The 25,622-nt window shown below is 37.8% G+C and overlaps 1 protein-coding gene across 2 annotated transcripts in view; it reads left to right on the top strand.

Annotated features, from left to right (window-relative positions):
* Positions 1–25,622, top strand: part of HERC5 (HECT and RLD domain containing E3 ubiquitin protein ligase 5) — a 41,993-nt gene that overhangs the window by 541 nt on the left and 15,830 nt on the right. Inside the window, exons 2-13 of one of the 2 annotated variants that reach the window (XM_077765120.1) lie at positions 1,720–1,840; positions 2,501–2,577; positions 6,363–6,584; positions 7,871–7,962; positions 8,224–8,354; positions 10,913–11,058; positions 12,189–12,265; positions 12,964–13,067; positions 14,651–14,710; positions 16,531–16,624; positions 19,579–19,768; positions 21,268–21,422. In XM_077765120.1, coding sequence (XP_077621246.1) covers positions 1,720–1,840; positions 2,501–2,577; positions 6,363–6,584; positions 7,871–7,962; positions 8,224–8,354; positions 10,913–11,058; positions 12,189–12,265; positions 12,964–13,067; positions 14,651–14,710; positions 16,531–16,624; positions 19,579–19,768; positions 21,268–21,422 — 1,469 coding nt within the window. Of the gene's footprint in view, positions 1–1,719; positions 1,841–2,500; positions 2,578–6,362; positions 6,585–7,870; positions 7,963–8,223; positions 8,355–10,912; positions 11,059–12,188; positions 12,266–12,963; positions 13,068–14,650; positions 14,711–16,530; positions 16,625–19,578; positions 19,769–21,267; positions 21,423–25,622 lie in introns of those variants that run through there. The other variant, XM_077765121.1, reaches the window with a different exon arrangement.

Here is a 25,622-nt window from a genome sequence, read left to right as displayed (position 1 = left end):
ACGTCACAGCGGTCCGCGGTGGTCGCAGAAACGCGCCGGGTGGCTTTCGCGTTTGGCGCGTACGAGCCCCTGAACTCTCCCTTCGCGTTCCTAGTGGGCGCATAGTTTGCGGGGGGCGGGGGCGCGGATATCGAGAACTGGGTCGCGCCCTCAGCGAGTTACCGCGCGGACGGAGCGCGCGTGCAGGTAGCATCTTAGCCGGTCCGCTTTTAGCGCTGGTGTCTGTTCAGTTTGATTTTCACTTCATTTTAGAGCGCACCGCCTCTGGTTTTGTGTGCCTTTGGGGAATACAGTTCTCTTGTTCTCAACGATATTATCTTATATATGCAAACAATTTGAAGAGTGCTTTCAGTTGCGTTTATCCGAGGTGGTAATCTCCGTGGGTTAGGTGTCAGGAACTGTGGTTTCGATTTTATAGGTGGAGGAAAGCAAATGGCCAGGTAGAAACTTTTGCCCATCTGAATAGTGAAGAAAATGGTATTTTACCGGTCGTTTTGCTTTCACCTTTAGTGAAGTCAAGCATCTTTTCTTTTTTTCTATTGACCATTTGCATTCCTTTTGGTGAATTGCCTTTTCATACCTTTGACTAGCTTTTAAAAATTTGAGTTGTTAATCTTTTGCCTATTTATTTGAAAGAGTTATTTGAACATTAAGAATAGCCCCTTTTCGGTCTTATACGTTGTGATGTTTTTCCTAAGTTTTGTTCATGTTATTTTACAGTCTCCTTCTACAGTCTTCTCTTTTAAGAATTACAGATTTTGTGTTAAAACGCTATCCACTATCTCCAGCTATCTCAAGCTGTTGGTTTTTTTTAATGTACTCATCCTGATAGTAATTTTAAGTTTTTATTTTTAAAGTTAAAATTTTTGATACACATGATAATGATTTTGATTTAAAGAAGTAGGGAAATCTAGATTTATTTGCTGCTCCGATTAGCCAGTCTGATGTCCCACTACCTTTTTTGAGTGACTTTTTTTCAACAGGTTTGAAACGCTGATCTCTAAAAAAACTTTTGTCTGTGAGACTTTTACATGAGTAAATTGTATTTGATTAGAACCGAAAAGTAAAACAAGATCCCACATCTAATTTTTGTGAACAAATTAAATAAGAGTAAATGGTAACAGTGGATAACTTTAAATCCCTTAACTTTTAGAAAGAGCTAAATATGCAGTGATGCCAATAAAAATTCTTTCAACAGCATCCCTCCTTAAAAATCATCCCTCAAGACCTGGCTTCTATTTTGAGCAATTAGGAGGGTCTTATTAATGTTATCTGTTTTGAATTTGGAAAGAGTGTATCTCAAAATACACCATGTATTTTTCTCCTAAAGAGTTATGTCTTCTAAATATTGTTGTATTTTATTATAGACTTTTTCATTTCTGTCACTTCGATTTTAATTTTTCTGTCACAATTTAATAAACAGGAATCTAAAAGCAAATATTTAATTGGTTATTATAAATCTGTATTCAGTTTAAACCAGAGTATGAATCTGTGCTTTTCCAAATTGAAAAAAAAATCTGTCATCAAAACAGTAGTCTTTGCTAATTTGTCTGCTTTTCCTTCTTGAATTTTTCTTTAAAGAGAAGTTCATGTTAAGACAAAGGTTGTTTAGTTGAAATTTTATTCCAGGTGTTTTAAGTGTGTGTAATAATGAAATAAATAATAATAGTAAGTTAATAACCAGAGTGATGATAGTTCCTGATTGAATTTGCTCTGCAGAGTGCATTAGATTAGGAAAAAAAATGAAGATACATTCCGTGGACCAAGGAGCAGAGCACATGCTGATTCTATCCTCAGATGGAAAACCATTTGAGTACAACTATAGCATAGAACATGCAAGGTAGGGAACTTTTTTCTTTTCTGAAAACTATTTAATTTTATTCAAAAGGCAATCTTAATTTTTGTAGGAAAATGTTACTTTATATGAACCTTGTCCCCTGCTTTACATAGTGGCTCTTAGTAAGCAATTCTGAATGACCAGTGAATTCCATCAGCAAATTACTACACCAAGTTGTGTCCCATAGATACAACATATCTTGCTTTGGCATTTGAAAGAAATGATTAGTCTGACTCGCCCTCAATTGGACTTCCACATTCATTAGATTATTTTACCTTCATAATGATCCTACAGATTAGATTACCAGGATTAAAAGTTTTCAACCAGAGGAAAATGCGTTATCATGGAATGAATGATTTGTGAGACTTTTCCTAGTAGATTGTGTGAATTAGAACTTCTTTTTATCTTGTATTATTCCTGTATCATTAACTATTTGCAAAAGAGACTTAAAATCCTCTTAGTGTAATTAAATGATGCACATTATTTACCTTTTAAACCACCAATTAAAACATAAAGTATTTTTTTTATGATTTTAGATGTACTGAATATGAAGCAGTAAGTTTAAATTTTTCCTTGAGCTTTCATCCCAATTAAATGCAATTAGTAATTTTAACATTGATAGGACTTTTATTATGGTGATTGACATATATTTTCTTTCATCAGGTTTCAATGCATTTTACAAGAAAAAAGTATAATTCAGATCACATGTGGAGATTATCATTCTCTTGCTCTTTCAAAAGGTACTTTTCTGGAATATTGTTTTTTAGAGAAAATAAATGCATATGTGTGTAGAACTAGTAGAATGTATATGCCTCACCTTGCGACAGACGGAAATATGGTTTTGAATTTGATATAATTCAGGACACTTACCCTTTTTTTTTTTTTTTTTAAGTAAGCTCCAGGCCCACCTTGGGGCTTGAACTCACAACCCTGAGATGGAGTCCATAAAGAGTCACATGCTCTACTGACTGAGCCAGCCATATTCCCCAAGGCACTTGTTCTTAAAGGAGATACAAAATAAGAGAATTTTTAGACATATAAAATCTTCAAGTTTCCATAATTATTGTTCCTATATGTTCTGTCAGATGACAAGACAAAAACAGTTTAGTAGAGAACTTGATACCCTTTGTTCAAGGACAATCGATGGATTGGGAGTATAGTGCATAATAAGTAGTGGGACACTCTTCTGGAGGGATTTTGTGCAGGAGTGAGTTTTATAGTGTGTTAGAAGCAGTAGTGCAGAAATTCAGCATGATCGGTTGGGGTTGCGTATCTAACCCTCCTTTAGAAAGATCAGGGAACAAGGAAATAAGCATATAGTCCAGAGCTGTCTGGTATTTGCCAGTTGGCTGACTGGATATATGGTGGTTCTGGTTGAGCAGAGCGTCTAAAAGAACATGTTAAGTTCGGTTTACTGATAGAGTAGGAATGGCTCCATCTTGACCCTTGAGATTTATTTCAACAGTTTTATGTTTTTATTTTTCAAATATGAAACAGTGAAAATATTCTGAATATAAATCATACTGGACTCAGGACCAGGCATGGACCACCTTTTTCGAGAACCTTCTTCCCTCCTCCTAGTGCTCTTCCAGCTCCTGTGACGGGAGCTTAGCATCCCTTGGATCTGCTCTTGTGGCCACTTTGAAAGCCTCTGATATGTTCTCATATTACCATTTGCATTCAGGGATTCTCCTCAGTCCTTATTATTTCCTGTTTCTTATCAGAAATAAGGAATGGAAAGCAGTAATAGTGGGAAATGGAAGCAATGAGTATAGATTATTTCCTGAAGAAACTTGACCATGGAGGAATAATTATGACAGGAAGGTAATAGATGGAAATTCAGGGCCAAGAGAAAAAACTCTTTATAATAATTTTTTAAATGTTTTTCATTTATTTTTGAGAGAGAGAGAAAGAGAACAATTGGGGAGGGGCAGAGAGGGAGGAACACACAGAATCCAAAGCAGGCTCCAGGCTCTGAGCTATCAGCACAGAGCCTAACGCAGGGCTGAACTCGTGAACCGGGAGATCATGACCTGAATGGAAATTGGACAATTAATCGACGGAGCCATCCAGGCGCCCCTTAAATAATTTTTAAAAAATGTTTATTTATTTTGAGAGAAAGAGGAGTGTGGGGGAGAATCCCAAGCAGGCTCTATGCTCTCAGCACAGAGCTGGATGCAGGGCTCAATCCTACAAACTGAGATGATGACCTGAGCCAAAATCAAGACTCAGGTTCTTAACCAGCTGAGCCACTTACGCATCCTGGAAAAAAGTTTTTTTTAATATATAGGACAGAATAAACAAATTGATGGGAAACCTAAATTCACGGGAAGTAAATAATCCAGAATTTGACCTGCGTTGAAGTTTGAGAATATGAACTATTCATTGGAAAAAACTGGCCTGGTTGTTTGACTTCATCCATTCAAGAACACATATTTCATTTTCAGTATCTACCATGTTCAAGTTAAAAAGTTGAAACAGACAACACTGTCTTCAAGAAGCCCAGAGTCTAATGATGGGGGGCAAAAGAGATTTTCAGGGTTTATTACTGGTTAATCATAATCTAGGAAAACTAAAAGTTGGAGAAGCGAGAAAGGGATATGATTAAGTTATCATTATATTTCTGGTGGCTGATAGGCCCATGATGGTTACATTAAAATTTTTTTTTAACATTTATTCATTTTCGAGAGAGTATGTGCAAGCAGGGGAGGGACAGAGAGAGAGGGAAACACAGAATCGAAAGCAGGCTCCAGGCTCCAAGGTGTCAACACGGAGACCAATACGGAGTCTACAGACTTCAAGATCAAGGCCTGAGCCAAAGTTGGATGCTTTACCCACTGAGCCACCCAGGCGTCCCTTTGATAGTTACATTTGAAGGAGAGGCTCTGTCTCCCACCAGAGCCTGCACGGTATCTTAGCTCAGTAAGCGTTAATTAATTAATGCTCAGGTAGCCTTAATTCTTTGATAATATTTTTTTCAGACTCCAATATTGTCAACTCCATTAGATAACATCTAAGAACTTTTCTTGAAAAATGTGCTCCATATATTCAGTTAATGGAGGAAGATGTGGACTCTTTCAAGATTCTATGCTGTGATTTCAAATGTATAAATTATTTAGGATTTTCAGGCACATGAACAGAGTGGGTCAGCAGAGAGAAAACGTTAATTTTAGGTTTTATTTTCTCAGATGTAGAATGTTTCTGGTTTTCATGTGTCCATACTATGAGTTTTTAAAAATAAGTATTTCTTTTGTTTTAAATTTTTTTAATGTTTGTTTATTTTTGAGAGAGAGAGACAGAGCAGGAGCAGGGGAGGGGCACAGAGAGGGAAACACAGTATCCAAAGCAGGCTCCAGGCCCCAAGCTGTCAGCACAGAGCCCAATGCAGGGCTCAAACTCACAAACAGTGTGATCATGACCTGAGCCAAAGTCAGCCACTCAACCAACTGAGCCACCCAGGCGCTCCCAAAATAAGTATTTCTTGAATTTGACTGTAATATGTTCAGGTATCTTCATTCTACCGGTCTTTGTCCTTTTGGGCTGCTATAACAAAAATACCATAAATTGGCTGGCTTAAACAGCAGAAATTTACTTCCCCCAGCCTGGAGCCTGGCAGTCCAGTTTAAGGTGCCAGCAGATTCAGTGTCTCTTGAGGGCCTGTCTTAACACGGTGGGCAGGGCAAGAGAACTCTCTGGAATCTTTTAAAATTTTTTTTTATTTTTAAGTAATTGCTGTACCCAGTGTGGGGCTCAAGTTCAAACCCTCAAGATTAAGAGTGGTATGCTCCACTGGGCGCCTGGGTGGCTCAGTCGGTTAAGTGTCCGACTTCGGCCCAGGTCATGATCTCACAGTTCTTGGGTTCGAGCCCTGCGTCAGGCTCTGTGCTGACAGCTACCTCAGAGCCTGGAGCCTGCTTCCGATTCTGTGTCTCCCTCTCTCTCTGACCCTCCCCTGCTCACGCTGCCTGTCTCTCTCTCAGAAATAAATAAAACATTTAAAAAATTAAAAAAAAAAAAAAGAGTTGTATGCTCCACTGACTGAGCCAGCTAAGCACCCATGGAATCTCTCTTATAAAATGGCACTAATCTCATTCTTAAAGGCTCCATCCTCATGATCTTACCTAATCTTAACCACGTCCCAAAGGTCCACCTCCCAATACCATCACATTGAGAGTTAGGATTTCAGCATGTGAAATTTTGGGACAAGAGCACAACCATTGAAGAAGACCAGAGTCTAGTGATGTGGGTCAAAGGGTGTGTTCAGGGTTTATTATTGGTAAGTCACAACCTAGGAAGATGAGGTTTGGGGAAGCAAGGACACATACATTACCCTTTGATGTAGGAGGTAAGGAGGTATGATCATTACTACTAAAGAGAAGATTCTTCTAGTTTTTCTGTCTCAGACATATGGGATCTGGGAAGTTGAATATAAGAGCCTGTGATAGTATGGATAACATATATAATGCCCTAAGTTAATGTCTCCGGCACTTTAAATTTAATATGGTAGCATTTTGTTTATCTCAAGGTGGTGAACTTTTTGCATGGGGACAGAACTTACATGGCCAGCTTGGAATTGGAAGTCTATTTGCCTCAGTCCCCATACCACAGATTGTGGAGAACCTATCAGGAATCCCTTTGGTTCAGATTTCTGCAGGAAAAGCCCACAGCATGGCCTTATCCATGTCTGGAAATGTCTACTCCTGGGGAAGAAATGATTTTGGGCAACTAGGCCTGGGCCACACTGACGGTATGGAAACATTTTCAAATTCATGTCATTAATAAATATATTTGTTAAGTAAGAGATGAAGTTAACACAGTCCTCCATGTCAAAAATGGTTCAGATCTTCACTTTCATTGATGCTGTTCTTTCTGGTTATCTGTTTGGTTTCAAGGGAGAATCAGTCTGAGAGACATGCATAATGTGGAAGTTGTTGCTGTGGTTGAGATATGTGTCAGGGTTGGCTGAGGGAAAGAGCATTGGACTGTGATCAGAATACCCAGGCTCTGCTTCCCACTTCATAGTTAACAAATAGCAGAGCCTTGCTGAGTCCCTTAACTTTTCTGTAGGCATTATTTTGTTTCTCTGTAAAGTGACATATTTGGATGAAATGACCTCTGAAGTGCCTATGCACCTAAACGTCTGTTAATATAATTATATCCATGTTAGGACAAAAGGATACTGAAGATTTACTTGAATTCACATATTCTAATCTTATTCTGTAAGGTATTAATTATATCTGTATACACAGATATAGGAAAAACATCTAATTCCCATCATTGAACTACTTCCACAAAGCACATAGCAAACTTAGGATCCAAAATACTCTTGTTGGGGTTTTCAGATGTGGCAAACTGCTGTGTTGCCAGCTGTGGTAATGCACATCATATCCCCTGGGTTACTGACCAGACACATATCTTTCCCCTATGTGGTCCAGTGTTAATTAGGAGAAACCATAAGTCAATGTTAGAAAACTATTCAAAGGAGGGAAAGGAATAAAGAGCAGTTAAACTGTTTTTGCTCAGTCTCGAAGTGCCATGACAAGGAAATTGTGAAAGAAAGACAGAAAGAAAGAAAGAAAGAAAGAAAGAAAGAAAGAAAGAAAGAAAGAAAGAAAGAAAGAAAGAAAGAAAGAAAGAGAAGAAAAGAGGTGTGATGCAAGGACACTAGTAGAGGATTTAAAAGGAAGAAAGAACGTTTATGTTCATTGAAAGGGTACCTTTCGATGGGAATTGGAAATCCAAGGTATGCTGCAATTAAAGTTAATCAAGTTAGGTTAAAAGGAGAAGAGTAGTCTTTGGGAAGTGGCTTGACACTTTCACAGTTGAGTTCTCCCATGTGTGGCCCTTTGACCACTGCCTCACCCCCATTTTTAGGACTAAATAAATATACTAACATAGAGGCCTTTATTAGAAGGTGCTGGGAACTGTTATTGCCAGCTAAGAGATAGTCAGGGTATTACTAGCGACATGGAACTCCAATGTGCAAGTCAGCATTTTCTTTTGATCACTTCAACCGTTCTTTTCCCTGCATAGGAAAAGATTTTCCTTCCCTTATTGAAGCAGTGGACAATCAGAAAGTTGAATTTCTTGCTTGTGGTGGCTCTCACACAGCCCTGCTCACAAAGGTGCGTGCATCCTTATCTCTTGGATGGTAATTCTGGAAGAACTTTGTATTGGGGCAAGCACTAGAACACCTAGATATGAGCACTTAGTGTGTCCCTGGGAAGAGGGGTCACTTCCCACATACAGGAGTGTCCTCCTGATAATGTGGGAGCTTTGCTTTGACAGTTCTTTTATTAATTGTTCACTGATGCGCAAAGGCATCTGTGAGTATTACTTCTGTGTTGTATTTTTCTAGAATCTGATATGACGTTTCCTTTCCTTAGGATGGGCTGGTGTTTACTTTTGGTGCAGGAAAACATGGGCAACTCGGTCACAATTCAACACAAAACGAGTTAAGACCCCGTTTGGTGACTGAACTTGCTGGGAATAGAGTGACCCAGATAGCATGTGGAAGGTAAGTTGTAAAATGTCTGCGAAATTTGATAAAATCAATATGATAAGTTTAAATAGGTAGTTTGATAAAATTTCCATCAGTTTTTTTTGATTGAGATAAAAGTACTAAACATTTCCAAATGAGTAAAGATACCTTATTACTATATAAAAATCTTTATTTTAGTAGATATATCTGTTTTCATTGATTTCTTTTTTTTTTTTTAATTATTATTTTGAGAGAGACCAAATGCAGAGGAGGGGCAGAGAGAAAGAGGGAGAATCCCAAGCAGGTTCTGTGCTACCAGAGCAGAGCCTGACTCAGGGCTCTAAACCATGAACCATGAGATCTTGACCTCAGCTGAAATCAAGAGTTAGATGCTTAGGGGTGCCTGGGTGACTCAGTCGGTTAAGCATCCAACTTCAGCTCAGGTCATGATCTTATAGTTTGTGGGTTTGAGTCCTGTGCTAACAGCTAGCTCAGAGCCTGGAGCCTGTCTTTGGATTCTGTATCTCCCTCTCTCTCTGACCCTCCCCTGCTCACACACTCTCTCTCTGACTCTCAAAATAAATAAAAAAAATTTAAAAATTTTTTAAAAAGTTAGATGCTTAATGGTTTGAGCCACCCAGATATCCCGATTTTTTTTTGAGAGAAAATATATTCACTTTTGTTACCCTTTTAGTGAAATACCATTGTAACTGTTCAAAGGCACTTTCACCTAAAAAAATAAGTCATTTATTTGAGAAAAAATAAATGTGAATCAAAAAGGATTGTTTATTTTCCTTTCAACTCCTCAGGGACCAACATACTAATTTACTATAATTCTTTGACAGTGACCATTGAGAATAAGACAAAGTCAGTGGTTTGATAGAATATTCTGACAAGTTTGATTTTCACAGCTTCTTTTGGTTGTTGTTTTTTTTTTTTTTTTAACAAAAACATGCTTAGTCTCTGATTTATTTAATTATTCCTTGATTTGGGATTGTGGTAAAGTTAATAGATATTTTCACCCAGATGCACTTACTCTTCTTTGAGGCAATTTTTTCTCATTAAATATAAGCAAATTCAGACTCTGTCCGAATATTGGGTTCATTTGTGTGCCAAAACCTTTTCTGTAAAAAAAAAAAACAACTGGTGTATGTATTTTCAGTTTTTGGCCTAATTCTTTTATGATCCTGGAGTAAAATAACATAGATGGATATTAAATTAGACCAGATTGGGGTGCCTGTGGCTCAGTCGTTTAAGCGTCCAACTTCGGCTCAGGTCATGATCTCACGGTTCATGGGTTTGAGCCCTGCGTCGGGCTCTGTGCTGACCGCTAGCTCAGAGCATGGAGCCTGTTTCAGATTCTGTATCTCCCTCTCTCTGACCCTCCTCTGTTCATGCTCTCTCTGTCTGTCTCTCTCTCTCTCTCCCCCTCAGAAATAAATAAAACATATAAATAAATAAATAAAACCAGATTTTTGGAATGATAGGATTTTCTGCAATCAGTCTTTCTGCATTAACCAAGGGAACATTATCACCACTCTGTCTTTTTCATTACACACATTTAAGTAGCATGTGTTAGAAGAGGAGTTGTCACGTTAGAGATACCTTAATAAAAACCAGGATAGTTCTCCTACTAACACAGGAGAATTAACTGGAAAGACTCAGAATTGAATGTTGTTAAACTCATTCACATTTATTATAAGAAGTGGATACACATTAGAATCAAATGAAGTGATGTATAGGACAATCTAGGGGTTCAAATGAGCTTTCTCTGTCTATTCCCCTTGGAACCATGGATGGCATGATATTACCTCCTCCCAGCCTGATACATGACTAGGTATAGAGTATTGCCAACCAGGGAAGCTCACTCAAGTCTAGAGTTGTTATTGGGGTTTCATTGCTTAGTCATGGTTGATTGAATTATTACTTATGGAGTTGCACTCAACTTCCAGCCTCTCCTTGCCAGGAGGTCAGGCTTCCATGCAGTCTGAGGGGCCCTCTAAGAGCCACCTAGGTAAACTGTTAGGTGTGATCTCAGGATCCTGACATGAATAACAGATACTTCTTTTACCTGGGAAATTCTTAGGGCTTAGAGATTTCCCCCCAGGAACTGAGGACAAAGGCCAGATTCTTTACTTACATATTCTAGAGTGGGAGGGACCATGGAACAGATTAGTTAAGAGACTCATTGTGGTGAAAAGATCTTTGGGAAATAGAGAGCTCAGAAAGGATCACCTAATTTCATCTTCTAGGATGGGGAGTGGAGGGACTCGAGATGGCTTCCAAGCAGAGGTGACTCTCAAGCCAAGGCTTGAAAAAGGAGTAGGAAGCAAGGGGAGCTGCTTCTTCCTGACAGAGGGAACAGCACTTGCCAAAGAACAGCAATCATGGCTTTAAGCAGACTGAGGGATTCCAAAATCATTTTAGCCATACATCAATGCTATCTTAGTTTCCAGATGGCTAATTTCATCCAAGAGAATTGGTTAACTAGTTTCACTCACTGGGTAACCTAATTTCAGCAGTGTACCATGTTGCTGTGTAATCTCTCCATTGTAGGTGATTGTTAATTAACCATATGTGTTTTTATTTAATAGGCAGCACACACTTGCCTATGTTTCTGATTTGGGGAAGGTCTTTTCTTTTGGTTCTGGAAAAGAAGGACAGCTGGGCAACAGTGGAACACATAATCAGCTGATACCACTTCCCATGAAATTGCCGTCAAATGAAGAACTCAAATTTGGTAAATTTTTTGTTAGGAACACAGGATTTGGCACTTTATAAATACCTTCGTTGAGAAACTGACTTTTCTAAGTATGCAGTGTGACAAGAAATATATGGCTATGAAGGGAGAGTCTCTAAATATTGGTTTCATATTTTTACTTGTAAACAAGTTAAAATAGTATAATTAAGTCAAAATAACCATTAGTTTTCTCATATCCCTTCAGATTAAGATTAATGTGAATGTAAAATGATAGAACATGAAATAGGTTCTATGGATTCAGAGGCCTCTGCAGCCTCGAATTCTCGTTCGCAGCAGATCTGTTAATTCCATGGTGATTGGTTTTCTTACCTGGTAACACTGACTCACAATCCCATAAAGCCCTGAAAATAACGAGCAGTTGACTTATGCCAGGCACTCTAATTGCTTACCCCTTTCTTCTGTTATGTCACCTGTCCAACACTTGGAGAGATTTGTGCTGTCGGTCTCATTTTACTGGAGTCACAGAGACTTGGAGGGCAAAGGGTTAGCCAGTTCTCATGGCCAGTCAGTGGTTTGGCCAGATTTGAACTGGGGCCCAAGCCACAGAGCTCTGAAACATTCTACTATAGAAGTGCCTCAAGAATACTTTATTTGCTTCTGAAACCTTAGTAGTGACCTAAGAATTCATATAAGTTCTCCCGGAAAATGAACAGTAGGATTAGTTCCTTAAGCAGTTCATGTATTTGATTTTTACAACCATTTAGACTTTTGAAGTACTTATTTACATTCTTTAATAGTTCTTGGTTATATCTTGAGTTGTGGAATATGGTTTTCAGTAATGACATCTGAATTAAACCAGGAATCAGTTAATCAAATACTGGTTTGACTGTATCTTATGCCTAAGCATTTACATTAAATGTGGATGTCAAATATGTCAGATACATTAAATATGATGGTCACCTGTCAACTTTGCAGGTTACCTTTGTTTTCCAACTAGACCTTACTCTGAAGGAAATGTATAGTACTGTTTTATGGATGGGAAATGGGTTGAATCTTTGTCTATCAAAAAGGTAAAAGAGCTAAGTTTAAGAAGAATCTGAAATGGTTTAAATTGAGTGTGCATGTTTGTTCCAATGACTTTCTTCACTTTTTCTGTGTCTCCCTTTCAGAAAGCCGAACCTCAGAAAAGGAGTTGATAATGATTGCTGGAGGGAATCAAAGCATTTTGTTCTGGATGGGAAAAAAGGTAAAAGTAGATCTCTAGATGTTCTATAACTTGGTTTTTAAAGCAAAACAAAGGGTTTCACTAAGTGGTGAATTCCAAAATCTAGCTCCTAGGCTGATTTTTGGAGAAGAGCTAAACATTTTTGATCCTTTACTAACTAAACTATGTAAGTATTGACTCCTAGAAATCAGCAGATTTATCTCTAGTATATGTCAAATCAGATTTCTTTAGATCTTTCCTTTGCCCTGCCAGTGGCTTTTGGTCAGCATCCTAGCAAGCCAAAAGGTTGACATTCTAAAATGATTTTGCTGGCCAGTACTGAAAAAGACCTGAGGTTCATAGGTCTGTGAGTAATCAGCTCATAACCTCCCCACCCTATGTTGCTGAGGCAATCTGAGTTCCTCCTTTCCACACACAATCCTTTCAGGATCTTCCCCTTGAGGTTCTGTGATGCTCATTTTAATCCAGTTATACTTTACAAAGTTTTGAGTGTTGCAGCACTCAGAAATTTCTTTGGGTTTAAGCCCCTTGGACAAGGAGCTGGCAACCAGGCAAATGATGTTACTTCTTAGTAGAATCTCATTTTTTGATTTCCTGGAGCTATGTTATCCATATTTAAAAATCAGTATTACCCTATATGCTTAGAATGTGCCTGAAAGGTGGGTACCTGTTTCTGTCGTATCTAAATTACTGTGTTTTACTTGTTTGTTTGTTTACAGAATTCCTATGTTAATCTGAGGAGGAAAATTCCTACATTGAATGAAGGGACTATAAAGAGATGGATTGCTGATGTGGGGACTAAACAGTGGCAAAATACAAAAAGGTACATCCCATGTATCTCTCCACTTATTTAGTTGTCTAAAGTAGTGTTTCCCTGACTGGTTCTAAACAATACAGAAATGTGAGATTTTGTGGTCTTCAGAGAAACAGAACCGATATATATATAGGGTGTGCGCGTGTGTGTGTAGAGACAGATTTATTTATTTTTAAAGTATTTCTTTTATTTATTTTGAGAGAGAGAGAAAGTGTACGAGCAGTGCAGGGGCAGAGAACCACAAGCAGGCTCTGCACTGTCAGCACAGGGCCCAAAATGGGGCTCAATTCCATGAACCCGTGAGATCATGACCTGAGCTGAAATTAAGAGTCAGATGCTTAACTGACTGAGCCACTGAGGCACCCCATGAGACAGAGATATATTTTTAAGGAATTGGTTTACATGATTGTAGGAAGTGAAAAGTGCAAAATACATAATGCAAGCCAGCATGCTGGAGACACAGAAAAAGCGTTAATATTGCTGCTTGAGTCCTAAGGCATTCTGGAAGCAGAATTCTCTATACCTGGGAACCTTTTTCTCTTAAGGCTTTCAATGATTGGGTGAGGCACACCCACAGTATGGAAGGTGATCTGCTTTACTTAAAGTCTGTTGATTTAAATACCTCTAAAAAAAATACCTTTACGGCAACATCTAGATTGGTGTTTGTCCAGATATTTGGGTACCATGGCCTAGCCAGGTAAACATAAAATTAAACTCACAACTAATCTGTAAGCTCCATGGGGAGCTTCTTTATTTCAAGACTTCTTTGGACCTTTGATGTGTTTGCATATATTGTGACTCTTCTGAGCAGGAAATACAGTCTATCCTATAGTTTTCCAACCCTGTTTGACTTTAGAACTACTTGTTTATGGACTTCTATTCACAGCTGAACAGTGTGGGCAGTCTTGATCAAAACAGTGCAATCCCTTCCTCTGTAAAGATTATACTTATTTTTACAAGCCTTTCCTTTGAGAGATATTTTTAGGTTTAGGTAATAGTTGCCTAATTCTGAAAAGTAGTTGTATGAAATAGTTTCATCATAATGGGCATAGATGATCAAGAACTCGGCTGGTGACTCCACTTAACTGTGGTAAGCAGTGAGTAATGTATGGAATTGCCAAATCACTGTATTGTACACCTGAAACTGATACATTATATTTCTACTATTCTTGAGTAATTAAAAAAAAAAAAAACCTTGTGCTGTTGCTTCCAAGATGAAAGTAGGAAGTTCCCTCTCTCATCCTTCCATTTAATTTCTGGTAATTTTTTTCTTCCACTTAAGTGGAACAGAAATAAATAGGGCTTGGAAAGCTGGGTGGGATGGGAATATTTTATTTATTCAAGGAAAATACCTTTTCCTCCTTCCCTGCGGCTTCTCTGAATATATTATCTTTTTATTACTTGTGTTTGCCACTGAAATTTTAAGATTGGGAAAATGGAAGAGACTCTAAGATGCCCAAGGCAAAGCATATGCAAACAAATCCGAGACAGAGCTTGAAGGACCATTATGAGATGTTTTATCTATCATATCTCATGCTATAAGGAGGCATACACTATAATTTGTTTCAACCACCATTTTATTCCTAATACAGGGAAATCAGAGAGATATTTTCATCTCCTGCTTGTCTGGCTGGAAGTTTTTCAAGGGAGAGGTAATATAATATGCAAAGTTTAAGATTCTGTTAAAAGTAGTATATCCAGCATGGTGACTGTAATTAATACCATATTGTATATTTAAAGTTGCTAAAAGAGTAGATCTTAAAAGTTCTTATCATAAGAAAAAAAATCTATAGCTATAAATATTGATGGATGTTAACTGGACTTAATGTGGTAATTATTTCACAATATATACATAGATCAATGTGTTGTACATACCTGAAACTAACGTAAGGTTATATGTCAGTTGTGTTTCAATTAAAAAATGAAAGACTATAAATATAGAAAATGGCGAGAGGGTAAAATAATTAGTTCGGTGTTCATCTCTTTTTAAAAATTACTTTTTTTTTTTAAAGTAGGCTCCATGCCCAGCAGGGAGCCCAACACACTGAACTCAACCCTGAGATCAAGACCTAAACTGAAATGAAGAGTTGGACACTTAACTGACTGAGCCACCCAGGCGCCCCTAAAAATTACTTTTTTAAGTGAAAGCAAATATATACACACTATGGAAAATGTCAAAAATAAAGACCTGTGACTGAAACAAATGAAACTTGGGGTGCCTGGCTGATTCAGTTGGTAGAGCATGTGACTCTTGATCTCAAGTTGTTAGTTCAAGCCTCAAGTTTGATGTAAAGATTATTTAAAAATAAAATCTTTTAAAAAAGAAAAAATGAAAATCACCCATAATCCACCACTTAAAAGGAGCAGCATTTGTTATATATCTTTTTTCTGTGCAAACTTATTCTTTTACTAAGAATGTGATTATGTTGTTTTATATATTTTTGTGTTGTTGAGAGAGAAATAGCAAGTGGGGGAGGGGCAGAGAGCCAGGGAGACAGAATCCCAAACAGGCTCCACACTGTCAACACATGGCCTGATGTGGGGCTCGAACATACACATTGTGGGATCATGACCTGAGTGGAAACCAGGAGTCAGACAGTCAACCAACTGAGCCACCTAAGCACCCCTATGTATTACTTTATCCTTAATATATTTGTCCATTTTCTACTTTATAAATTTCATATTATTCAGTATTTTTCTTAAATGTGATTGTGATGGCTGCATGGTATTCCATGAGAAGGACATACCTTAACCGCCTAAGCCACCCAGGTGCCCGAGAAGGACATACCTTAATTTATTACCATTTCCTTATTGCAAGATAGTAGATAGTAAGGTTTCTTTGAATTTTTGAATATATAAAAGAATGACTTTACACCTCTTTTCCTAAATATTTATATAATACTTATCTGAAAAAAATGTTTTTGATTTTCAGACACCAAATACATGTGGTATTTTATAAAGAATGTGTCTGTGTCCAAGACATTGAACATACTTAGTTAATAAATGTAATTCACAAGTTAAGATACTTAAACATTTCATTAGTGATTTTCTGTTGCAACCCTAAGAATTTACTGCTCTGAAGTAAATTTTTTAATCCAACTTTCGGTTCATGTAACTGGGAGAAATGGTCATTTTTTTCAGAAATGGGAAAAACCTTTAACCTTTTTTTGTGACTTTTTTTAAATAAATATTTAAGGTAAGACAATATCTGAGTTAAACTTGGATAGTATATATATTGTTAATGTGGTCTTGATATTTTTTAGCATTTTAGAAATAATTGTAAATTGTCAGCTATATTTTTAGTTGTATTTATATTTAGCCAAATTACCTTTATTGGAAAGCTGAGGGAAGAAAAAGTAATTTTATTGAAATGAAAAAAGGTTCAGAAGAAACTTTTCATTTGGATTAATAAGCTGATAAAATATTTTGAAGAGTCCTTCACTTACTTAACCACTAATTTTTCCTTCTACAGAAGAGCTGCAGAAATGATACGTGTTCACTTGGATTTAAATAAAGCAAGAAACGCTTTTAAGGAGTTAACCCAAAAGGACTGGATTGCTAACACGGTATTCTTTAGATTGTTATTTAGGAGAAGAAACTACACTAAATCATTTTTTATAAGAACTCAGAATTTCAGAAGAAATAACTGGTTTTGAATGTCTCTGAGAGTGTCTCTGAGAGCATATAGCTTAGCAAGATGAAGTGAAACTTAGATGGCCTTCAGGAGTTGGCCCACTGGGGGCACAGTGTTTGCTGTCGTAGTCAACACAGATTACAAATAGTCTGAATAGTTCATCTGCACACAGACACACCTTTATGCATAGATGCACATCCTCTCTAGAGGGAATTTTGTCACCCACTGGCTGTAAGGAAGATGATTAAAGGATTTGTTAAGATTGGTACAGTAGCATACAAAGGATGTTTGTATGTTCTTTGCAATGATCTTAAACGTAGGTATAGAAATGAGAACACTTCTTTTTGGTATGAACATCCCCCTTACCAAGAACTGCTTGGATTCTTTTTCTCTTTGTTTTTTCTTTGGGTTCTAGAATGTTCTTACTCTTTTAGGAATTGTCACTTTTTTGTTTCAGTATTGCTAAGTCCTTAGGTTTTCCACGTGCAGATGCTCCAAACATGTTTCCTTTATTAATTTAGCCTTAAGCAGTCTTTATTAATTTATTTCTCTGTTCCCTTATACTGGTTGATCTAGGGGTAGTACTGTCTATGTTCTCTCAATCTGTTTCTTTCTGGGTCTTACTCTGGTTCCTTCTCTCTCCCTCTCTTTCACTTCTCTCTCTCCAAGCCTCTCTATCTCCTCCCCACCATCCCCCCTCCTCTTCTCTCTCCTCTTTTCCCTTTCTTTGTCTCCCATTCTCTCACTTCCCCTCCGTACTCCTATCTCCCTCCCTCTCCTCTTCTCTTCCTCTCATTTGCTCTTGGCTTCTGTTTTTGTACCTTTGATTCTCTTTCCCTTTCAGTCTCCCTGTCCTCTCTCCCTCCATCTCTCTGCTGCCTCACCTGCTCTCTTGCTCTGTCTGCCATAACCAGCATTCTGTATCTGAGCTGCAGGGTCTCTTTACATACACTCCTGTCTCTCAAAGGAAGATGAAAAGTTTAATTCTGGAGGGAAGAGTTTGGGCCATTTCCTCACTAAAACTAATTATACCTTTGTGCCAGAACAATATTGTATGATATGCAGTCAACATAATCATAGAGCAGTCTTCCATTATTTCAGACCAGATAGTTGGATCATAAGACCTATAATGTTTCTTTCTATTTTGAGATTTCTGTGATAGGATACACAGATTTTTGCAATTAATTTATTAATTCAGGAAACACTTGAATAGTTGCTCTTTGTAGGGCACTATGGTGAGGACTCCTGATGAAAGCGAAAGAAACATGCTACCTGTCTTTAAAATGTAGTCGGACACAAGACATGAACATACATATATTAGTGGGAAGACTGGGTGTGTTTTCCACTCCACTGTCTTTCCTAATGCCTCACTTAGAACCTAGTAGATGTATAATAAAATATTTTTGCATGGATGAATTCAGTTATCACTAGATCAGTGGTTGGTTACCTCTACTTAGACTACTCAAATAAGGTCCCCAGAGTAAGTACAAGTTCACCAGGTGCCTACCTCAAGAAGGGCATTCCTGGCAGTCAGAAGTGTACACTGAGCCACAGTGTGTGAAACAATACAAGTGACATGAGAGTATCACAGTAGTTCCGTAGAATTGGGAGACGGTTGTGAGGTTTGAGGATGTGACGAATGATGAGCAAAGAGGTAGGAGGGGATGTGTGTTACCAACATTGTTTATAAAGTAGTCAGGTATGTGCCCTCCAAAGACTGAACCATGTAGTAGGAGTCTGGCATAGTGGGGTGCTTTGGGGCAGGGGGGAAATGTTTGTTTATTTTTGAGAGAGAGAGAGAGAGAGAATGAACAGGGTGGGACATAGAGTGAGGGACACACAGAATCTAAGCAGGCTCCAGGCTCTGAACTCTCTGTTCAGCACAGAGCCTGAAGCAAGGCTTGAACTCACAAAGCGTGAGACTATGACCTGAGCCAAAGCTGGATACTCAACTGATGAGCCACCTGTGTGCCCCTGGCGTAGCATTTTGATATAAAAATAGATAATTATAAGAATTTATACAGTAAGAGATATCATTTAGCTAGTATCGTAATTGAATGATTAATAAGAGTTTGGACTTCAGAGTCAGAAAGATCCAGAAGAGATTCCCACTTAGCTCTGTGACCTTGACCAAGTAACAGATTTCTTGTGTATAAAATGGGGTCAATAATACCATGTATGTTCTAGGAAAAAGTAAGGATTAAGTGACCTAATTAACATGTAAGTCAGTCAAGTACTCCATAAATACTAGTGTAGCTTCTTAGTGGGTTTTGAAACAAATTATTTCTGTTATCTGATAACACATGACATAAACATTCAGAATTGCATTTGAATTTTTCCTGAATACTTGTGCTTTGAAATTAGGGAAGTGGTAAGGATGTCAGAAGGGCTAGAAACCATGGAGTTTGTAATAGAGGGCGTTTGTGATGAGACAGATGGTCCTATGAAAACATAGTAGGAAACCATGGTGGTTTTTGTTGTTGAGGTTATTGGGTTTTGTTTGGGGTTTCTAGTTTTGTTTTTCTTTGGGGTTGTTAAACACATTCTTTTTCTTAAAAAAATGAGGCATGATAGTGGAATGAGGGGGCAGAATGTAGTATTTATTATTGGGAGGGCTGCCTGTTCTGAATTAATTGTTTATCCAATCTTACATGATTTCTTCTTGACCTCCTTCATGTTTCACAGCAATTGAGTGGAAGTAATGCTCGTCACCTACCTTGGGTATTTGGGAGGCTAGGTGAGATAGGATGTAAGTGTGGGCTTTAGGACTGAATGATTATTCCAGTTTCATGTTGGAATGAAACTCTAGCTTCTAGATTTTCTTTTATTATAAGTTGCATCCTGCTGTGTTTTGAGTGTCTTTTCCCTAATCCTTTTTGACCACAGATAACCACATGTCTCAAGGATAATCTGCTAAAAAATCTTCCATTTCGTTCTCCACACCAAGAAGCTTTAGAAATTTTCTTCCTTCTTCCTGAATGTCCCATGATGCATGATTATAACAACTGGGAGAGTCTGGTGGTTCCGTTTGCAGAGGCTGTTTGTAGTATGAGTAACCAGTCTTTGGGGATTCTGGGTAAGATTAAAGATTTCATGTTTGAAAATACTTTTACCATCCTCTCCATGGAAACAAGCCTGCTAAAGTTATAGCCAAACTGTTCATGGTTTTTAGTTCATATTCTTAGCATAGTGTAAAGATGCTGTAGTAATTATTACAGTCATTCAAAATTGATTGTTTTACTACCTTTTAAGAGTTTTTGTATTGGTACATATGTGGTTTGGGTATGGGGTACTTTGTCCCCAACTTTTCATTATGAAAAATTTCATACATAAAAGTTGAAAGACTAGTATGGTGAATATTCATCTACCCTCTACCTTGGAGTCAGTGACAGTTAACTTACTGCCCTGTATATTTCTCTCTTTATGTGCAGATTACATTTTATTTTTGCTGAGGTACTTGAAAGTAAGTTGGAGACATCATGGCATTTTACCCATGATACTTCAGCATGTATCTCCTAAGAATATGAGATCCTATCTATCATACCATTGTCACACCTAATAAAATTAGCCATAATTCCTTAATATCTAGGCCATATTCAAATTTCTGCACCATATTCAAATACCAAAAGTATTTTACAGTCTTTGTTTTAAGAGACTAAGTAACTTGTCCTATTGAACACCCCATATCTAGATTTGTCTGATTATTGCCACCTTTCCCTGTATCTCCAATACACTGGCTGTTAGGTCTAGGGGCTTGATTAGATTTAATGAGGTTTTTGAAACAAACACTGCATTCAACCCAAGGAAGTCCATTCTTTCTTACGTTTTATTGAATCTAGGTAAGTATGTGATAACAAGCTAGTGATGTTTGTTTATTTTGAGACAGAGGGAGAGTAAGCAGGGGGTGGGGCAGAGAGAGAGCAGGAAAGGGAGAATGCCAAGCATGTCCTGACACGGTGTGCTCTCTCTCAGAAATAAACATCAGGGGCGCCTGGGTGGCTCAGTCGGTTAAGCATCCGACTTCGGCTCAGGTCACGATCTCACGGTTCGTGGGTTCGAGCCCCGTGTCGGGCTCTGTGCTTATACCTAGCTCAGAGCCTGGAGCCTGCTTCAGATTCTGTGTCTCCCTCTCTTTCTGACCCGCTTGTGCTCACACTGTCTCTCTCTTAGAAATGAATAAAAAAAAAATTAAAAAAAAAAAACCACAGTAAAATAAGGATTTAAAAACTCATACCGGGTGTGAGAAAAGAGTTGTGTAATTGTGAATAATTCTTAAATCTGGTTTTAATACAAAATTATTTTATTGGGGGAAAAATATGACTAATCTTACTGGGTTTCCCCCACAAATTAGATCAAATTCATGGTTTTGTTACAGTCAAGGGATTTTTTTTTTCTAGGACGTTAAATTCTTAAACTTTTTGTTGCACTTATATTTACTGAAAAGTATTACAAATGTGTTTTTGTAACTCTGATACAACAGTGTTCCATCAGTTTGGGAAACTATTGACCACTTTTTACCTTTAAGAACCTACGAGAAATTATGTGCTAACAAGTAGTTACCTTTATGTCCCTCAGAGGAGTACTGGGCGTCTCTGGAGGAACCTGTCTTCAGCAGGCTGGTCCAGATGTTTAAAAGAGCCATCACTGCTCAGCTGCACTACTGGACTGAAAGCTCTGAGGACAATTGTCATGTTAAAGCTCTCCTAGAAATGCTGAGAAAGCTGTACAGGGTAAGGGTTCTTTTAGACATTCACAGATTTTTATTTTGCAGTAAAATTCCATTGGTTTCAACTGTCCTGAATCTTAAGCAGACTCCTGAAACATGGCATTTATATTGCTATTTTTAAAGTTTTGTTTTCTGTGAGTTAAGTCCTACATATACAGGAGTGTATACACTTAGTTGTGTGCAATTTGAAGAAAAGTAATAAAACAGACGTTAGTGTAACTACTGCCCATATTAAAAAAGAAAACATTTTCAGTACTTTAGAAATGTCTGTATCTTACACCCTCTCACCTGGAGATAGCCAGGATCCTGGATTTTGGGTTAATCATTCCCTTTATTGTTTCAGGACTGTATATATTTCTAGAGACTATGTTGTTTAATTTTTCTGTATTTGAAATGTGTTTGAGTGAAAAACATACTTATTACAAAACATTTTATTTTGTAGATTTATCCCAATTAATATTTATGGGTGCATTTCATTAATTTTCACTCCTACATTATGGTCCATAGTGTGAATCTTAGCTGTAATTATCCATTCCAGAACTGAGGGAGATATGTGATGTTCACAGTTTTTGGTGGAAGGGCCTTCTTCTATGAGAAAACATGCTGCTATAAATACTTCCATACATATATCTTGGCATTCATGGGTCAAGGTTTGGTTTGTACTCTCCATACCTAGTTCTGGCATTGATAGGTTGTAGGATATGTATGTGCTCTTTATTGGTAGTGACAAACTGTCTTCCAAAATGGACTAATTTAAATCCTCTCCAGGACACAATGAGAGTACCTGTTTTTAAAATTTTTTAAATATTTTCAGTATTAAATGATACCAAATTATGATTTTAATTCTATTTCCCTTGTTCTTATGCATTAGAACATGTTGTCATGTTTATAATTGCAATATTTGTTTCTTCTTGTATGAAGGGCATGTGTGACTTTCATTCAGTTTAAATGTATCTGTTGGTTTGTAGGGATGCATTAATTTTTGAATATTAATTTTTTATAGACTGCAAATTTGATAAATTTTCACATTCTATCTAGTAATTTACCTGTAGGTCTTTTGTACTTTCTGTGCATGCAGTCATATCTTTGAGAAAAATAATTTTTTTCTTTCTAACTCATATACATTTATTACTTTCCTTTGCCATGTTGCACTGGCTAAGCCTTCCTATACAATGGTACAATCCCTGTTAAATAGAAGTGTTGGTAATAGGTTCCTTATCTTGTTTGTGTATTTAAGTGTTTTATTTTAAAAGGCTTTTTATATATGTTTGTTTATTTTGAAGAGAGAGAGAGACTGCATAAGTGGGGGAAGATCAAAAAGAGGGTAACAGAGCATCCAAAGCAGCCTCAGTGCTGACAGCAGAGAGCCCATTTTGGGGCTTGAAACCACGAACTGTGAGATCATGACCTGGGCCAAAGTCGGACACTAATGACTGAGCCACCCAGGTGCCCCTCAGTATTTTTAAGTTATCTCTACATCCAGTGTGAGGCTTGAACTCCTAACCCCAAGATCAAGAGTCGCACATTCCACTCACTGAGTCAGCCAGGTGCCTCCCCCTTGTTTGTGATTTTAAAGGAAAAAATTATATGTCACTATTACATAGAATGTTTACTGTAGGGTTTTTGAAAATAACCTATAAAGGATGTTCTTAAGTCACACATTTTAAATCCAAACAAATATTGACTTCCTCCCTTCCTACTGAAATTGCAGTTTATATGTTAGACCATCTCACTCTGTCTTCCATGTCTCTTAACCTTTATTATTTTTCATCTCTGATTACATCCCATTCTGGGTGATTTCTTCAGCCATATCTTCCCATGAATTCTCTTTTCAGTGATTTTTGCCTGCTAATAAAACTGCCCTTTGAGTTTTTATTTCAAGTAATTGGTGTTTTTCACTTGCAGAAGTTCTCATTGTTTCTTTGAAATTTTTTATTCTTGGTCATTGTTTATGGTATCTTCATCTTGCCTTTATTTTCAGGCTTCCATATTACCTTAGTAAATCTATAGAAGTTATATCTCTGGTATCTGAAGTCTTCACAGGTCAGCTTTGCCCTCTCTTGCTTCAGCTGAATATTCCTTATAGTGCCTTCATTATTGTATGTGTTGTGACTCTGTGTGTGCTTGTATGTGTGTGTTCTTTGGAACATTATCTTTTGGAATTCTTTGAGGGCTGAGTTTCTCCAGGGAGAATTTGCTTCTACCAGGAGACACCACTTTGGTTTGGTACTACTTTAAATTAAATTCTTGGTTTGAAGCTCTTTAGATCTCTAGACGTGGTGTGAATGTAGTGTCGAATTTTCAGGAAAGTGCTTCTGTGATTGCAGATTCTGTAGGTGATTTTTTTCCTCCACAACTTAGCACCGTTTTAACTAGCTGCAGTTTGCTTCATGGGCTTGGAGTCAAGGTGTGGGGGTTGCTTGATGTAGGAATGGCGGAAAGAACCTGTTCATTTCTAGTTTACCCTCGCTGTGATGGGTTAGCCCTTTTGGATCCCAGATTTATGAGGTGGCATTCTATTATTGGCCCTGTAATTTGAACAGTCTGGGTTTTGTCTTTCTCCAAAGCCCCAGCCATTGCAAACTGAAGTTCAAGTCACCAGTTCTGGCAAATGTTCTCACAGCAAATGCCACCTTCACTTTGTTTTTAACGTGATTATTTGATATTTACTTACAGTATTAGTGTTGAATTAAAAATATTTTTTCACACTTTTTCCTCTCTTTCTGGTTGTTTTCAGTGAATCAAGGTAGCTAATCTGTCATACTGCTAAATGAAAACAGTTCTGCCATACTGCTGAAAAGCAGTGCCTATCCTTGGCTAGCTTTAAAAGTTTTATATAAAAGAAAGATTAATTTAAAAGAAAATAATTTGTTTTGAAAAATTGAGAAAATTACTGAAGAGCTCAGGAAAAATGTATTCCAATGAGCTTTTTCCACTTAAAAAAAGAGAATCCTGGGGCACGTGGGTGGCTCTGTTGGTTAAGTGTCTGACTTCAGTTCAGGTCATGAGCTCACAGCTTGTGTGTTTGAGCCCTGCATTGGGCTCTGTGCTGATAGCTCAGAGTCTGGAGTCTGCTTTGGATTCTGTGTCTCTGTCTCTCTCTGCCCCTCCTGCTCATGCTCTGTCTCTCTCTCTCTCTTTCAAAAATAAACATTAAAAATTTTTTTTAAAAAGAATTCTGAGAAATACTGAACAACAAAAGAAATTGTTAAGGGATCCTGCTTTATCCTTTGACTCTGACAGTGACATCAGATTATTTGTCAATATCCCGCCCACCTCAAAAGGGAGTCCACAAGAAGCCACAAGGATAAACCACCCACTTTTTCCATAACTGGGGATGTTAAGGCTGTTGACTATGGAAGGCTGAAATCAGCAGGATCCAGAGAACCGTATTCACGGTGAAACAGCTTCATGATGCTCTTGGTGTTGGTACTGGGAGGCTTGGATCATTTGGGGTCTGGGCCAGGGTCAGTACGAATATTCCAGGTGAATGGTCTTAGCTTACCCAGCTAAGAAGGGTTTTTAGAAGACCTGTTGAGAATTAGTCAGTTAGGCTAGGACTGTGTCCACCAGATCATATACTAATGGTCACTCATGTTTAGAACATGTAGTGTCATTATGAGTGACTTCACTAACTGATGGTTAGCACTGGTCCAGGTTTCTGTGCGCATGTCAAAATAAGTAACTCTGGTCATCTTGGGGGATGGAAGGCTGGAAAATTCCCTCATGGTTTAGGAGGGGAATGCTCCACATATGCCTTGTCAGAGGGGAACATCTATAACTGGTATGTTGTTAAGTTCTGAAGAATATGGCCTGAAATATTGGGCCCCAGAGTACTTTGGATTCATACTGCAGTGTGTTTTTCTTCGAACCTAAAATTCTTTACAACCTTTCTATGAATTAAGAATAAGTATTGAATGCTGAGAACAAACTGAAGGCTGATGGGGGTGGGGGTGATGGGCATGGAGGAGGGCACTTGTTGGGATGAGCACTGGATGTTATATGGAAGCCAACTTGACGATAAACTAAGGGGAAAAAAAGAGTAGGAGTTTATCATCATATCATCAATTTATGCTGTTAAATTACAGGTATTCTTCATGTTCCTGAAAATGTGGGGCTTTGTCAGTGGAGGAATTGGATAGAACTTTATTCTGTTCATTAAAAGACTGTTTAATTTATTTGTTCTGCTAATGAATAGCCCTAA

Source organism: Crocuta crocuta, unplaced genomic scaffold (assembly GCF_008692635.1).
Source record: "Crocuta crocuta isolate KB4526 unplaced genomic scaffold, BGI_CrCroc_1.0 scaffold134, whole genome shotgun sequence".
Lineage (NCBI taxonomy): Eukaryota > Metazoa > Chordata > Mammalia > Carnivora > Hyaenidae > Crocuta > Crocuta crocuta.
Note: the sequence above shows the minus strand (reverse complement) of the source record. Positions and strands in the feature narration are given on the sequence as shown.